This window comes from Falco naumanni, chromosome 4 (genome assembly GCF_017639655.2).
Source record: "Falco naumanni isolate bFalNau1 chromosome 4, bFalNau1.pat, whole genome shotgun sequence".
Taxonomy (NCBI): domain Eukaryota; kingdom Metazoa; phylum Chordata; class Aves; order Falconiformes; family Falconidae; genus Falco; species Falco naumanni.
Genome location: NC_054057.1, coordinates 67,700,973 through 67,718,586, shown reverse-complemented (window position 1 = coordinate 67,718,586; position 17,614 = coordinate 67,700,973). Strand labels below are relative to the sequence as shown.

The following is a 17,614-nucleotide window of genomic DNA, read 5'->3' as shown; positions in this document are numbered from 1 at the left end:
GAGACTGGGAAGCATTTACTGAATTCCTGGTCTCATCTGAAAGGGCTTTGGTTTTGAGCTGGGCAAACTGAGCAGCTCGCACATGTTCAGTCTTCCTCCTGGGACTGCCTAGCAAACCCAGTCCCCTGCCTGTGGAGGATGGCTTTACAGATCCTGGCTTGGTTTCTAACAATTGAATGTGGAATGGTGTTGGTAAGTGTGAGGGTGGAATGCATACAGGCAGCTGAAGCAAATAAGTAACATAAGTGTAGAGACAGGAGCTATAGTGGGTAAAACCCCAGAGGCAACAAATAAATTCCCTACAGGTAACAGTGGAGGGAGGGGGCAGGTAAAGACATCGAAGTGTTAACAGTTGTTTATTTGGTACTTTGGAAGTAATTAAATAGTAATGAAAGAGGTAATTCCCTGTTCTGTGCAAAATGTGTCCAGTCCTTTCCTTCCTGCAGGTATTGAGCCTCGTAAGAGATCTTGACAATCAAGAGATCCTTGGCATCTTAAGGGATGCTGAGGAAGACCTGGGGGATTTTAAGGGTGTGTGGGGTTTGGGTGGTTTTTCAGGGTGGGTTTTTTTTCTGGTAGCTTCATTAGACAGTGGATTGCTTTTTGGTGACACTTTGAGCATAAAAGTAGTATTAACAATGCTGGTGTCTGCAATGGTTTACTTGAAATTCAAGTCTCAGTTAACTTTGAAGTCTGAGTATCTAAACAGAAAGACTTCAAGTGTGAATGGCAGTTTAAGGTTTAGTGAAAGACTACTGTCATAATTCAGCAGCAGCAAGTAAATTCATTGCATGGATCAGTATGAAGGCTTTGTAGGACAGGCTTGTTACCTCTTTATGCCATTAGGGAGACGTTCTATACATTTTTAACTTTTTAACCAGAAGTCCCCTTGATTTTAATGAAAGTCTAGAAATACTGACCTAGGAGGACACTTTCTGGTAGAAGAGAGCTCTTAAATGTGGGTGTTAAGGATCATTGAAAGCTGAGTGTTAAATGGTATAGAGCTTCATAACTGAACATTTGCAATTTTATCAAGGAGTGTGGTGGGATATTCTTCATTCTCTTGGCATTTGTAGTCAGCTTCACCTGCGTGAAGCTTTGTCACAGCTGTAACTGGAGTTCGCACAGCAATTAAATGCTGGAGTCTGTCTGCAGAAGGTGTGGTTGCTTGATAAGGATGAATGGTTACATCTGGAATTAGAGGTTTTGTATCAGTGATTGTTTAGGCAGATCTGTGGTGTAGGTTTGATGTACCACAGGGAAAGTGAGGGCAAGTACATGGCATTTTGCGGTTATATATGAGCCTACTCTGCCCTTGTTACAGCAGATGTGAGTCATTGTCTTATTTTACTGGCAGAAAAGATTTTTTTTCTTTGAGGTCTCTGCCTTGTGCTTATACGAGGTAGTGGAGTGAAAATGTTCCCCGTTGTTGTCCTGCTCTAAGCATCTCTGTGGTAGCCTGTAGCTATTTGGGCGAAGCCTTGACTGTCTTGAAAATCCGCAGGGAACTGCAGGAGCCCTAAACAACATGATCCTTAAACGGGTACAAGCTCCAGCCTTCGAGCCAGCCTCCCTTGACTGGGGGGAGAGTCTGGTGGCTGAAAGTCATCAGATGTATGGGGAAGCTTGGTGGGCAGCTGAGCCCACCGTGCAGCCCTTTTGGCAGCAGGGAGGTACCGATGCTTATCCAGAAGGAGGACCTGTTAAGGAGATCCTAAGCTAATGTAACTTTTCCTTTTGTTCAACAGAATGCTTCTTTAACCCTGTCTGCTCTAAACAACAACAGAGGATTATTATTTTTTTTTCTAATTCAAAATTTGCCTCATAGCTCTGATGTTACTTGTCATTGTAAATGACAGTGTGACTCACCATGTTGTAACACGTGGGTTTTGTTTAGAGAAACTCCATTACCTAGGCTAAAGTTTTCGATTTCTTTTCTTTAGGCGGGCGAATGTCAGAAAAGAGAGTCCAACAATACTTCAGATGGTGACAGCTGTGAGAAGGCGGAACTAAATGCACAGCAAGCATTTGTATTTGGGCAAAACTTAAGAGATAGAGTTAAGGTACACATGTGTTTCGTTATCTTGACACTGAGTTGATGTATTTAAGGCTGAGCAGCAGTGGAACAGATCATTTGTTGGCATGAGCATTGCACAGTTTATAAAGTACTTTGAAGCCGCTATATAACAGGGTTAACACCTCCATGTATGTATGCAAAAATAGAAGCTGTGAACACAGTTTGGCTGTTTAGTAAAACTTGTCTTCTAGACATTAATAAATTAATACGCTCCAGCATAAGAAGCTTTTTCAAATAAACAAATCTACTGCAGTCACAGGTAACGTCTAAAGCATGATGTTATGCTTTCTCTTACCTTTTTGGTGAGAATTAAGTTGAAATGTTTTCCTAAGATGCTCCCATGCAACCAAGACTTCATGGAAAAGGTGAGAAAAGAAAATTAGGGCAGCCTGGGTTCAAACCGGTGCATGGAATAATTGGATTGTTGGTACCTCCTGTTGAAGACAGGTTTGCAAGGGTTTCCTAGCATAACAAAAGGAAGCGTAGTACTGACCATAGGCTTATATTGTTTTATTGTAGAATGTGTTTGTGGATGGAACTTTGGCTTGGGAAAGAATGAGCTCAAAATTTTGTGGTTGGTAAAAACTGTCAATATATACTTGTTCTTTTATAGCTAGGAGATGAAAGCAGTGAAACTGCCGATGTGCAGAACGCTGGCCTTCCTACATCAGATGTACCTTCTGCAACAAATTATTTTCTACAGTACATCAGTTCCAGGTGAGACTACAGGGAAACCTTTATGATGCTTTTTCCTTATTCTGTGTTCAAAATTATTTGAACATCGGCTCTTTGTTGGGTGCAGGGTTATACTGGGTCAGTGGGGACCCAGGCTTCTGATGAATGAGGTGGCAAACTTCAGATCTGGGGGAATGCTCAATCGTGGTCAAGGGAGATGCATTTGGCTCCATTTACCTGACCATGTCCTCACAAAGCTTCTTTGGTAAATTAATCAAGCATAAGATAAGAGAAGTCTTCTCACGAATGTTTAGAAGGAAACACCGATGGAATAAATTGGAGCTGTCAGTAGAATCCTGTAGAGACCCGTGCTGTATTTGTGTTGTTCAGTGCATTTTATATATGATAGGGATAAAGGAAAGTGGTTTAAAAGTTATATGTTTGTGATAATAAGCTTTTCAGAGCAATACAGGGTGTTCGTATGAATAAGTAGGAGCCTAACTGGGAGGTCTTTGAGAGAATTTCTGATTAGGCAGTAGTATCAGAAGAAATTTGATGTAGGTATACATAAGGCAGCCAGGAGAAAATTGTGCTAATTATCTATATACAGTGGTGAACTCAACAGACAGCCTTCACTTACGGCTAAGATGTCAGTATGGCTCTGAAAATGTTAGCTCAATATTGGTCAAAAAAGTGTTACAGAATAGGAAACGGACAGGATTTTTGTACTATGCAGCTGTGAATACAAGTAATAACTGGAAAAGCATGGGGGCAAATCCCACTGAGAGTGATAGTGGCATCTCTGCTCCTGGAAGAACCTGAACTGCAGATTGAGGTCATGAAATAATGGCAAGAAAAGCGCCCATAAAGTGTGCTTGCCTTGTCCTTACATTCTGCATTTTTAAGACCCTGTTGTTCACCATGAAGTTGGCACTAGGCAGTTTTGCAGCCTGAATCTCTTTCAACACTGAGCTTTTCAGATGATGCGCTGGAGAGGCAGAGAACGCCCCAGAGTGACTGTGTGGATGCCAGGTCAATGCCTTTCCAGAGACATGTCAGATTTTTTTAAATCAGATTTGACAGACAATAACATCCAAATACTGGAATATTTGTTCATATCTTTCAACTTGTATCATATTTCAATTGAGTCTTCACTTTAGGAAGATTTATTCATGGTAGATCAATTACCAGAAACCTAGTTTTGGGTTTGCCTTTAAAAAAAAAAAAAAACACAACAAAACACACAAACCTTAAGTATCTCTAAGTGGTGGTGGCTTTGCTTTTTAGCTGGGAGGGCAAGACATTATGATGATGAACTTGCAAAAAGAAAACTCCTCCCTGCGTGTAACATACTATGAGTCCTTAACTGTATGGCACCTTAAACAGGTGCCATGGCAGGTACCAGTAGATCCCGTTGAGTTCCCAGTTGACATTTGGAGCTCAGAACTGTAGTATTTAATTCCCTTAGTAGGCAAAACTTTCTGCCTCTGAGGATTTCCTCTGTTCTTGGAATCTCCTTGTTCAGAAATAGCAACTCTACCTGCACGATTTCAAGTTTGGTTCTTCTTGAATTGTGTAGTGACGTACGTCCCCGCATTTTCCAAACCTGGTGAAATGCACATAGGCTTGATTTCAAGCGGTCTGCACCTTCACTTAGGAAGCGTGGTGAGGTTTTAGAAAGATATGCCTGAAGGGCAGGCAGATGAGCGATGACTTGTGAAGTTTCTATAGTTCAGTAAAATAGTAAAACTCCTAAATGGAGTTTAAAATGTGTTAATTTAAAAAAATATCATAAAAATGCCGCATGGGAGGAGGATTCTTGTCCTATAAAGAAGGTGTAAGGGCGAGGTTTGATTGTGAAACTTCTTGGCGAGGCTGTAGCACTGCAGATAGTCTAGTAAAAGGCGTTGCTTACCTCTGCTACGTTTGTTTCAGTTACAATATTGCAAGTGGTTTTGTTTCAGTTCTTTCTGTTCCTGAGAAAATTGACTGAGAATGTGTAGTAGTTCAAGTTTTGTGCATGTAGAATGCTATTTTAAAAAGTATGTTACAGGATTAAACAGTAAGCCCTGACTTAGTGTTCAGCATTTAGTATGTAATTAGACATCTAAAGGGAAGATGTTTACAGTGATAAAATCATTTGCCTTCATTCTGGGATAATTCTCATTCTGTAAAACTAGTGTGTGCTCTCATGTTACTAAACAGAATTAAATTTTGCCTGTATTTCTGTGTCAATCAGTGCTTAATTTTTAAAGCCAGTGACGATTGCTCGCTTAAGGAATTTTATCACTGGAAGATAAACAGATATTTTCCTGACTTATAAAAACTGGTGTTTTTTTTCAGTGTAGAGAACTCTACAAACAGTGCAGATGCATCTAGCAACAAGTTTGTTTTTGGACAGAACATGAGTGAGCGGGTCCTAGTAAGTATCCACTGGGTATGAAACGTTGTCATCTTCTGAGCAGTTTGCGTTACGGATTCTCACTTGGGAATTTTGAGAAACTTTAATATTTGTCACTCTGGAGCATGGTTTCCCTTGTGGGTAGCTTATTTTGAGTGCAGCATGGGGGTTTGTTCAGCAGTGTGCTCCCAGATTTCCCTGCCAAGCTCTGAGGAGATCCAGCACCTTCTTTGTAGGGCGTGTGGTTCTCCAGTCCAAGCACTCTGTGGCCCAGCTTGCTGCTTTAAGTGGCTTCAATATAAATTTTTGAGGGTGTTTTATGTTCTGTCCCCTCCAAACTGAGAAGAGTTCTGCTACGGGACTCCCCCAGCGATGGGATTTCAAGGCTAGCAGTAAGGCAGCTGCCTCAGTACCTGGGTATGGTTCAGGAGATTCTCTGTTCGTTGTGTACCAGCCCAAGGTGTAACTTCCAGTGCCTCGCTGCTTTCTGCTGGTTTTATTGCTGTGTATTGCTGGGGCAAAAGGGAAACGTTTAATGCTGTGGATTCGTACCCATCCAACTGCCGAGCAGGGAGTTCAGTCAGGTGTGCTTTAAGCTGACCTGTAGCTGAAATCAGTTTGCTTTGTTGAACACAACTTCAAAATAAGGGTTGAAATTCAGCGTCAGTTACGGGGGAAAATAATTTGAACTGGTTCTCAGGTCATGCTCCATTCGGTCCCTTGGCTGGGGCACTAGGACAGCCTTTACCGTGGAAGCATGTCATCCGTGGGGTGGTTCTTTTGCTGCGTGGTTGATAAACACTAGGGCTTCCCTCTGTAATCGATTGCTAGTCTTGTTCTGCAAAATCTGTGTGTGTGTGTGTGTTCAGTTTACCACCTCTTCTTTTTGCCATAGAGTCCACCGAAATCAAATGAAGGTAGTACGGAGAGTAATAAGGAGAATGCTGCTACAGAGTCTGGGTCTGAATCATCTTCTCAGGAAGCCACACCAGAGAAAGGTGAAAAACAAAACATTGTTTTAGGAATGGTAGCTAATCCTTGCTTAAATGATTGCTTTTTTCAATATCCTGTTCCTTTATAAAAAATAACATTATTTTTTTTATGTTGCCTTTACTATCCTGTAACCAAAGATGGAGGCTGTGGGTGGGAGGTGACATGCTGGATGCTAGTTTCTCCTCTCCTTTCATCTTTAATGTTAAACACATACAGGCCACACTGTTGTGGGTGGGTTTTGTGGTCATTCTGCAGCATAAGGGAGTATCTTCAGCAGAATGAAAGCAGAGGGAATTAGCATGGCAGGTACTGGGAGTGTAGAAGAAATGTGGCAAACTGTTTAACAATTCTGTTACATTTCCAGTGACTGAATGTCTGACTCAAATGTATATTGTATTGAGCGGGTGCACCAAATGTTTTGCATGAACCGAGAACTGTTTGCTGGATTTTAGACTTCTGTGACTCCTCAGATTGGCAAGGTTTTCTGGAAATTTGGGGAGCTATGGGAGTTCTCCAGCAAACTGCTTGCAAGCCAAAATAAAAGTGGAAGATTGTGCTGTACGTGTGTGGGCACAACCATATAGCTGGTAGCAGTATCAGTACTGCTGGGGCACCTACAGATATGTAGGTGTCCCTGTGTTAGCAAAGGCTTTAAAATATTGTATGCGGGACAAAATTTTTCAGTAACTTACCTCTTCTGTTCTTTGTGTCATATTGTGCTTTTAAAACAAGTCTTAAAAGGCAAGCTTTAACTTTGTTTCAATCAGATTTCTGGTCTTCTATCAATGTTTGTCTTCTGCACTTTTATTTCTCCAAACTCTGGTGTACTTGTGTGAGAAGTTTATAAATATTACAAAATTATATGCTAATCATTCTCAAACTTTCAAAATGCTGTTCAGCTAATAATATTTCAGAATCGCTGGCAGAGTCTGCAGCAGCCTACACTAAAGCAACAGCAAGGAAGTGTTTATTAGCGAAGGTAGAAGTGATTACTGGGGAGGAAGCTGAAAGTAATGTCTTACAGGTAAGAAACAGATCAAGTAGAGGAGCTTTTGAGTTTATGGGATTCATGTGGATGTCCAGTGGAGGCACATCACCTGATTCCCTACAACTCTGCTGTCCTCTAGATCTCTGATGTACTTTCTTGTCTCAGAATTCAAACCTTGGATGTTTATTATCAGATCCTTACTCTGTTGTTTCTTAACTTCCTCATTCTGAATAAATGTTAGTGTTCTGGCCATCCACATGAATATTAAGCATACTTTCCTGAATCCATCACATAAAAGCTTCCATTTCCTACAAAACAATTCTTTGAAGAAAATTTAAATGAACCAAATATTTTTAACTTCTTTTAAAAAATTTCTTCAGTAGTACAATAATTAAAAACTCAGAATGGACTATTATGCCAGCACTCTGGCTTCTTGCAGAGCAGAAACCATAAAACAGTATTTGAGTTTGTCTTGAGGTTCCGAATTGAAATAGTGATGTTTAAAGGGCATTTGGTCGTGACTTAGACTCCTGCTTTTATTTGTGATTTTTTTTTAAAGACTGTAGTTATTCATTAACTTGAATATACTTACTGACCTCAGTATGTCCTTAAGAAAAGCGTACGAGGCTTTCATTCATGTAAAACGAAGTGGTATATATAATTCCCCCTTCTGCTTTATCCTCCAATTATAGGGGGCTTTTTTCTCTATCTTCTAAGTTTCTCAGCACTTGAACTGCATTATTTTTTAGGGATAGCTTTTTGTTCGTACAGACATGCTGGTCTGTTGACACCAAACAGATGCACTGTGTCAGCAACTAATGTATATCAGTTATACTCGTATTATCCTAAAAAATAACCCATAATGTTTGCCGCCTTGGTTGTCTTTTTACCAGATATAAACAGGCTTTAAATAGTTGTTCTGGTACTTCTCTGTTTCGATATAATTCAGAAATTCTTGGATGCTTCATGTAATCAAACAAGATGCTGAAGAGATGAGTCCTGTTTCACTTAGGAAACCCACAGCTTTTGGTAGCTGCATAATTAAGAGGGCTGATGTGCATGTGTTGGAACTTAACAGACCTCTCGCTTATTTTCTGGGGTTTTTCCTGTGAAATTTAACGCACTGGAATCCCAGATGGGATTTTTACGGACAGAACGATGTTAATGTTGCAGAAATGAAGAATACAGAGCAAGGTGTTTTGTGGTGGAGAAAATGAAAGGGAAGGAGTGAAAATGGAAGTATATTTTCCACCTAGTACGTGCACTTATGTGGGGAGCTTGAGGAGTGATGGTGTTAAGTATGAAACCTCAGCAGTGACAATGAAGCTGGATTAGAGAACGGGATATAAAGCAGAGAAGTTCAGCAGGGCCAGCAGAAGTGAGCTTTTATGGGAAGCAGGAACAGCCCTACCATTAGAAAGCACAAAAGCTGTACTTTTTCAAACTGATGAACCAGGAAGGCAGGAAAAATGCCTCTTACTTATTCATGACTTCATGTCATGATAGTTGAACAAACATCTTAACTCATTATCATTCTTTCTTCCTTAATACAGGAAGAACTTTGCTTTGGTTTTGTTGTGCTGGGTCTTCCCAACAACCAATATGACCTTTAGTGCACCTAAGACTTCTTGTAAAAGAACTGACTGGTCTAAGACTATAGATGACTCTTAACCATTTTCTTATCATAATAAACTTAGACACTTCCACAGAAGAAAATCTTATCTGAAAATTATTCTGGTTGTTTGAACTTGAACACAGGTATTCTTTAAGAATATATAGTTCTGTTAATAAAACCTTATGAAACCAGACAGCATATTCTGAGGGATTTATTGCAAAAGAGAGGACAACTGCTTTGGTTTGCACAGCTATAAACAGTTTAAAATTCCAGTGTGAAATCTGATTTTTTGTTTTAATTGGCTGTAGTGACTAAAGATGTATATTATTACTTCAACCAACCACTGTACTACAGAGGCGTTCTCTCTTACAGATTCAGTGCAAGCTCTTTGTATTTGATAAAAACTCTCAGTCTTGGGTGGAAAGAGGTCGAGGACTTCTCAGACTCAATGATATGGCCTCAACAGATGATGGAACATTACAGTCTCGGCTGGGTAAGAGGAACCAGGGGAAATGAGGTACTGGATGACAGTCGGTGCTATTTTCATAGGATGATTCCATGACACACAGCTGCATCCACTTTAGGTTGTGTCTTAGCTACAGCAACTCAGAAGAAGTTTGGACCCTTTCTCTTGCTCCAGTTTATGGCTCTTTCCTTCAAAGAGTATCTTTTCATATCCTCCTATTGGAGCAAATGTTGCAGTTACTTTTTTCCCTGCAAAAGCAAGCTGTATTTAGCAACTGAGTATTTGACTAGAAATTTATGGTCGTGTTCTTCAGATCTGGGCACTTTGGGACAGGGTGCTTGTGGCGGGGGAGGTCTCTCTGAATAGTGCACAATTGTCCGGACTGGCAGGAATGTGCATTAGCCAGAGATTATCAGCTCAGATCCAACCACTGGACTTTGATGTATTAACATATAAGACTTTGGACTAAATATCTTGAGATGTGACTGATAATCTTTAAATAGCCTACATTCTTCTGATTAACAGTTGTAACAAGATTCCTGTTGTAAGGGCTTTCCCTTAACATTCTTTGTGAAGAGACTTAGCTTTTTATTCTGTGAATGGTTATCTTAGCTGTTTTGAGCTTGCTGTTTCCACCTAACTGATCTTGTATGTTGGCTTTAGTGATGAGGACTCAGGGGAGTCTCAGGTTAATCTTAAATACCAAGCTCTGGGCTCAGATGCAGATCGATAAAGCCAGTGAGAAGAGTATCCGGATCACTGCCATGGATACAGAGGACCAGGGAGTTAAAGTTTTTCTTATATCAGTGAGTACTGTTTTTTGTTTACATCTTGACCTTCCTACAAAAACTGGTGCTTCCTTATGTTGTAGTGGATGTAATGCTCAGTAGTGCCAAGTGACAACGGGCACACACTGAAACACAGAAAGTTCTGGCTGAATATGAGGAAGAACTTCTTCCGTGCTCTGAGAGTGACAGAGCACTGGAACAGGCTGCCTGGAGAGGTGGCGGAGTCTCCTTCTCTGGAGATATGCAAAACCCGCCTGGCTGTGACTGTGCAGCCTGCTCAAGGAGAGCCTGCTTTAGCACCAGCTTGGATTAGTTGATCTCCAGAGGCACTTCCAACCTTGACCGTGCTGTGATTCTGCTTCCCGTTCTTCCTTGCATCCTACCTCCTTACCCTGACCCTCTCCCCAGAGTCAAGGGGCTTGGCAGACTTGGCTTGTTGTAAAAGCCTTACTAGTTGTGAAGAAATTCCACGTAAAAGCTGCCCAAGGTTGTCCAAAGAGTAGTCCACAGAGTAATGATATCTGTTCTGTGCCTACTGAGACTATAACTGTAGTGTAAGATTAATGCAAATCATTTTTTGCTATAAAGGGAAACAGGAATTTCATAAATCTCTAATAGCTTAACCAAAATTAAATCTACCAGAACTTGTAGTGCAGAAAGCTGTCATTGCCTGTGTGCGGTGTGGGTGGATGTATAGATGTTCACTGGAAGTGAAACTAAATCTGTCAAGAGCATTGTGTTAACAATGAAGGGTAACACATTTTAACTTTGATTTTCTTTTAATACAGTATTCCAAGCAGTAGCAGGACAGTGAAAGTGATTCCTATGATTGCTAAATGGAGAAACTGTGATTCCAATTAGAATTAATGAAACACTGGGGGGGTCATGATACAGTGGGCAGGAAAGAAAGGTCATTCCCTAACGTCTGCTGGGAGCACTTAAGGGTTTTGAGAGGTCTGAATTGCATTCATTTGACTTACACTGATTCTACACAAGGAGTTGCTAAAGAAATAAATAAGTGTTCTTATGGATCAGAAGCTAAAAGAATAGCAACAAATGGTCGGATGCCCCTCTGACATTAGGTTTGTAGGACTAGGATCCGGATTCCCAGAGTGGGACTTAATGATACCAAATAACCATTGATTAGAAAAAGCTGTGAAATTAATGGGGAACTCTTTTTCTCAGTACTTTTTTCCTAGATTTGAAAAGTTTGAGTTAATCTGTCATCAGGTTGTTCACTAGTGATTTTAGTACTGATGGAAAGTATCTTGTGTGGAATAACTTATTCACTGCAGCTCGCTGCAGGGGGATTTTGCAGATGTAGAGGTGACTGATGGGGAGGGTGGAAACAGTTTTTTATGCAAGAATCTGAGAAGTGCAGTTGTTACCTTACAGTTAACTTGGGCTCATGGTAATAGTAGTTAGTCTGACTTAATCGATGTAGTGAAGACAGTTTCATAGTATTCAAAGGGAATTAAATACTTGGTTTGACAGGCCTAAAATCTGATTTTGAATTTGAAGGCATGAAATGGCCACTAACCTTTGAGAATAACAAAGATAGATTCTTGGGCGGGTTGTCACAAATGCCTCCCTCTGAAACAGCTGACCAGTGTAAGAGAGAGAGTGTTTAAAAAATAAATCAATAGAAAGCTTGGAATCATCACCTGCCTGACTGCACGCCCAGTCAGTTTTCTGATTATACCCTAAGTTGAAATTTTATGTTGGTGCATCATGAAACGTTCAAGTGACTTGGTTGTGATTAACCAATACGTGAAGTTGAGTGATGAACCTAGAAAAATCTGTGCAAGACCAACTTTTTTTAGCTTTTGGGAGGTGCCAGGAAAGCTGTGTGACTCTGGGTGAAGAAGGTTATTTAAAATCTGCCTGTACTGGTCACGTTAGCCAGAGAATGTTGGTGCTGAGCAGAGGAATATTCTCTCTCCGTCGGAGTTCAGGATATCTAAGATCTTGCTGTGCACACCACAGCCCATTCTGACCTAGTTTGAAAAACCCTGTGTGAGAAAACTGGAAAGCAGATCGTGAAATCTGGCATGACTGGTGTGTATTACATAAGTGGTGGTTTATTCTGTTATAATTCTTTGCACTTTTTTCTTGTTTCTGAATATTAAAAAAAAAAACACAGGCAAGCTCTAAAGATACAGGGCAGCTGTATGCTGCGTTACACCATCGGATCTTGGCCTTGCGGAGTAGAGTGGAACAAGAGCAAGAAGTCAAGAATGTAGCACCTGAGCCAGAGGTAACGCAATCAAATGAGGAAGACAGTGATGATGATGTCATTGCACCTTCAGGATCTGTTGGAAGTGGTAAGCAAGACAAGTTTCCTGTTTTCCATACGTTTTCTCTGTTCTTTAAGGCAGGCTGTCCTCTCTGTAAGTGTACATCAGAGGTGTACATCTGTCCTCTTGCTGCTCGCAGGTGTGTGGAGTAAAACTCGTTACACAAATTGTCTTTTTGAATGCAGCTACTTCTTGCTGCTTCTCCAAGTGGTAAAAAGGCCCCTGCGCTGCTTCCTTCTGAGTTACATGTCACAGTTGAGCAGAGGTTATCTGTGTTTTAATTGGTTCTAGTTTTGTTTACAGGATTTTTAAGGGGGTTGGGGGTTTCGTTTTGTTGCCTCGGCCACGCTGGCTTGCATATAAAACCTGAGATGACTGTCGTGGGCTGCTGTCAGCAGGCAGGATCCAGACTGACTCTGGAGTTGGAGTGCTATTGAGGGCAGAAGGCTTACGAAGGGGCAGGGAAAGAGTGTAATTAATTTCATTATACATAAGGAGATGTAACTTAAGAAAAGCACTAGGTTTCAGTTTGAGGAAGGCTTCCTTCTGTACTCCCAGCTTGGGATTCATCTGTGCTTTGCTTTCCTAGAGCGCAGAACAGCCAGCCTTTGACAGGGACTAGTTCTACATCCTGGTTTGCTGCAGGGAGAAAGAAATGAGGATGAACAAAAGCAGCAGGTGGATTGAAGAGGCTGGAAACTGAGCTTTTGGGCTTTTTTCTGAGCTACTGGGATCCCCAGATCAGTCAATGGCATAGAATTCTGCAGCAGACAGCTTAAATCTGGAGAAGGAGGACACAAAGCAGGGGGAGGGGGAACTCTCCAGTTCTCGTCTGTCATTGAAATCCTAAATCTGATGCTTCTCTAGGCTTCTCGGGTAGGGTCTCTTGTAAGGCAAGAAACAAAACGTATTATGACAAAGACCTACTTTGTTTGTTTCAGGTCCTAATGATGAAGGTGATGGGCAGAATGTTGGCAGCACATAGCAGATGTGAGCCGATCTGCTTGCAAGGCTGCTATGAACACCATCTTGCAGGCATCTCTGGATACCCCAGGCCAGCTATTATTTCAGGCAGTGTTGAAGGCTCCAGGACTTAAGAACTGTGCATCCCTGTTCTGTTTGTTTGGTTTTTTGGTCTGGATCAGTAGATTCCACACAAAAAAAGCAGACTTGGAAACTACCTGAATGTGGTTTGGGATGTGAAAGCTCATCATATTGATGAGCCAAAAAAAAAAAAAGAAAACCAAACATTTCCCCTCTTCCTTGTAATTGAAATGGCACATTACAGCTTGTCACAGCTTTTCATTGGGACCTTTTGACTGTTTCTTCAGTAGTTCATGTCTTGCAGGCCTCCGAGATAGAACTTTCCGACACGGTTCCAACTCGAATTCTGCTTTCGTAAACCCTCCTCCCCCCTTATGAGTTTCTGCCACCTGCAGGGAAGCCGTGTCCTCACCAGTTCCTACGCTCACTGATGGCCCTTTGGGGTTCATTCTCTTACTCTTTTTTTTTTTTTTTTTTTTTTTGGACTGCAGATCGGGCAGATTATGTTTTTACCTTTTAATCCCAACGTAGGTTGTAGACACCATTGTTCCCTGTCTAGTGGGTTTGTAAACAGAGAAACAAAACATTGTGGTTCACCAGAAAAGCTTTTTTTTTAATGCGGTAATAAGAGACTTTAAAGTCCACAGGACGTTTTGCTAACTCTTTTTCTTTCTTCCCATTTCATTATTATTATTTGGGGATTTATATTGTGGTGATACTTTTTTATTTTAGTTTTTCAATAAGATGCTCTTGTGTGTTGAAAAAGTGAAACTATTGTTTTGTACTGTTCTTTTCTGTTACTATTTAAGGGAGAGCTAAGCCACTATATATAATAGATGTCGCATACAATTTTTCTTAGAAAATTATGTTTCTGTGGCTACAATGAAGTGTAGGAGGCATGCAGGTTACACCTTCAGAAAAGTTGATGAGGAAACAGCTGTTAGCCCTTGGAAGAATAAAATAGGCTCATGTAATGAGCTTTGTCAGCCATTAAAATAAATCTGTATAATAAAGCAGCTCTCATTTAATGGCTTGATTCAACAAGCCATTTAAGCACTTGCCTGACTTAACTACATGTGAATAATCTTACTGAAGTCAATGCAACTATTCATGCTTAAAGTTGAGTACATTAAATATCTCGCTGAATTAACGGCCTTAAATAGAAAATTAACTTCTAACCCTTCCTATCCCTGTTCTGTTTCCTGAAGTCTTGCAGCATGAAGAAAAAGGTAACATTGCCAGCTTTGAATAGTTTGGGCTGAAGGATATTGTATTCTGTTCCACCAAAATAAAAGCAAGAATGTGTTTTCCTGTGTGTAATTCTGAAGTACTCCTACTGTAACCATAACTCACTTTTGTTAGAAAACATCCAAAGCAAATTTTGGCCTTCTGTGTGAAAATTTAGGCTTATTTTGTTGTGAAAACATATGGTATATTGTTGTCCAGGAAAGCTGGAATTTGGTAGTCACTAAGACCAGTGACCAGGTCACCTTCCCTATAAATTCCCCAAAATGTTCTACTTTATAAATAGTTTACTGAGAGATTATTTCTTACCTTGCTTGCTCTTTCTCCTGTAGGTTAAGGAGATCTAAAATGCACCATTTAAAAGAAAATTAAAGGGGAAGAATTTAATGTAGCATGAATTGAAAATGAAAAGCCAGGTTGTAGCACAAAAGCAACTTGGAAATTACTCAAATAGCAAAACAGTCCTTATTGTCTCTATTATAATGAAACCCGGTTTTCTTCACCAGGAATCAAGAACATGTTTTTACCTGTTAATTGCTGTTAATCATTGTTGGGGGCTGAAGCTGTTGGGGCAGGGGGGTGCTTTGCTTTTCCCCATAGCCTGTTGAAGGAACAGCTTGGGTTCCTTTTCCAGGGAGTGAAAAGGGCTAATGATTAGCTGTGCCAGTGCAATTGTGATTTCTCTGGATTGTCTGCTCATGCCTTTCTGCATTTTGGGTTGTTTTTTTTTTCCTTCCTTACAGTTACGGGGTGTTTTAACCATGCACAAACCTATCGATGCACCCCTTCTCACTAACAGAAGCATGTGTCTTAACACCCACCTGCGCAACTGTTTCTGCATCACAAGGTCTGGGGAACTTCTGTGTGTTCAGATAAGTCATCTGCATTTTGGATCTTGGATCTTCTTACACTGAGATACTCGGATGTAAACTACTCTCTTCAAACAGCCTTGCAGTGTAACGCTGCTTGTTGTCAGCAGAAAGAAAATGAATGTGTCGTGGCCAGCAGAGCCTACTTGTGGAGAAACGGGTGTTACCTCCTGGTCCCAAACCCCGTGGGCTCCCCGCAGGGTCTCACTTTGAGGTGCTTTGCCTAAAATGAAATTGACGCTGTGTGCATGAAGATCCAGAAAAATGGAGTAAGCGTGCTTGCTTTGGGGTTTAGTGGTGGTGTGGAGTCACCTACTGCATTCTAAAAAAAATAATAATCAGGCAACTGTTTACTGATATAAAAAATTTATTTCAGCCAGAATTGCGTATATGTTTGTAGTGAAGAGGGCAATACTGCTGGGAACCACCCCCAAGACTGGGCACAGATTGAGTTCAAGGCCTGCCCAGCAAGACGTTATTAGGGCAGAGCAAAACTTATTTCACTCTCTGCTTTAAACCTTAGTCAACTAGTGACAGGTAAAACCAGATAATGCCCATGTGTTTTGAAAGATTTGTGTAAGACTGCCCTATGGGAGCGTATGCGGGAACCACATTGAAACTTTTATCAGAAAACAAGCAAAGAAAAAATGCCCTGAGCCCTGCGCTGGGCTGTTAGAAGCGAGGTTGGTGATAACCAGGTTTGCTGCCTTACAACAATCTTCCGCTTGTATCATCCTCCTGCTACATCTTTGCTTTTAGGTCTGTTAGTGTGTGGATGTTGTTAGCAATTCCTGTACATCTTGTTCTGGCTGCTGACTGATGGCACAGCCTTTCAAATTTTCTAGGAAAAAAAAAAAGACTGAAGAGCGTAACAAAGTTGAGCACGCCTGAACAGGAAAATGTTGCAAGAACAGTGGTGTTAGTAAAACCAGAAGTAAACCTCTTATCCGTAAAAATTTCAAATAATGTTACACGCACAGGAAATGCAAACATTAAGGTAAGGCAATGTGTAGTCACAACATCTTTCTGTGGTCCAGTTCCCAATGTATGATATGCAACTTAAGGAGACAGGGCAGGGAAAGATCTAAATAAACTAGTCCTCAGCAGTCCTCCACTGAAACCGGGCAGGGCAGGTGTCCAGACTGTTAGAAGCCTGCAGGAATTAAAAAACCTCTCTGTAATGACTGTCCCCCCTGTTCCCAGTCACTGAGGTATCGATTCCATTGCTTCGGTGTTGCTGCCATAAATGACTGTTCCTGATGCGTCCCATTCTGCAGTTTGACTGGCCTCTTGTTCTCCCAGTGAGTGTAGAAAATGGTTTATTTCCTTTCTAGAAACATGTTACATATTTGAAAGTCTACCATGTTTCCCCATAATCTTCTCTAGTTTTAGGAATTCCAATTATGATAATTGCCATAATTTGTCATGCAAGATTTCATTAAACTGACTTTTCACTGTGTGCTTTTCTCCCCTTGTTCTTTGGTCTTTCTGTGCACTGACTTAACTGACTCCGGAGTTCGGTTTATGTGGGTAGCAGCTAAATTCAGACAGTGTTATAAAGGCATTTTAAAATAAAAAACAATTTTTATTTTAAAATAAAATACAAGGTCATTTTCTGCAAAGATTTGCACAGAGCAGCATTGGTGCTCAGAATTGGTGAACTAAAAGTCAATCTTAATTCTTGGCTGCTGGTTTACAGTGCAGGTACCTTGCAAAGCTGTGCTCGAAGATCATTTGTGTCTCATTTGAAGATAGTAATCTGAGTTCCCTTTTGATTGCCTCCTTCTGAGGGCTTAAAGATAAGAAAGGTGATTTTTGGCATCAGGAGCGCTGGTAATTGTGTTGCTGGGGGTGGGCAGTGAGTGGCTTTTCCAAGGGTGTCTGTGGATGGAGTTGGGGTGCATTTTAAGCGTTCCCAGTGTTCTGCTGGCTTGCCTTGGCTTCTCACGAAACATGGGAAAAGCCAACAGTAATGCTGTAGGTGATGTCCTCCTGGGCAAGAGACCGGCGGGTATCGGCCAGGCTGGGGAATTTCCTGCTGGTAACTGCTGAGCAGCCCCCAAGGCTCTGTCTGCACTAATTGTGCGTGTGGGAAATGCTCATTGTATTGACCGCTGATGGCTCTGGCTCGCAGACATGATAAAATCCCTTTTCTG

At 41.0% G+C, this 17,614-nt stretch overlaps 1 protein-coding gene across 2 annotated transcripts in view; it reads left to right on the top strand.

Moving 5' to 3' along the window:
* Positions 1–16,917, top strand: part of RANBP3 (RAN binding protein 3) — a 48,923-nt gene extending 32,006 nt beyond the window's left edge. For both annotated transcript variants that reach the window (XM_040589166.1, XM_040589167.1), the window contains 9 exons: positions 1,944–2,063; positions 2,691–2,794; positions 5,096–5,174; positions 6,049–6,151; positions 7,046–7,170; positions 9,122–9,242; positions 9,879–10,021; positions 12,147–12,327; positions 13,242–16,917. In XM_040589166.1, the coding sequence (XP_040445100.1) occupies positions 1,944–2,063; positions 2,691–2,794; positions 5,096–5,174; positions 6,049–6,151; positions 7,046–7,170; positions 9,122–9,242; positions 9,879–10,021; positions 12,147–12,327; positions 13,242–13,285 (1,020 nt within the window). In that variant the 3' untranslated portion in view covers positions 13,286–16,917. The remainder of the gene's footprint in view (positions 1–1,943; positions 2,064–2,690; positions 2,795–5,095; positions 5,175–6,048; positions 6,152–7,045; positions 7,171–9,121; positions 9,243–9,878; positions 10,022–12,146; positions 12,328–13,241) is intronic.
* The last annotated feature ends 697 nt before the right edge of the window (positions 16,918–17,614 follow it).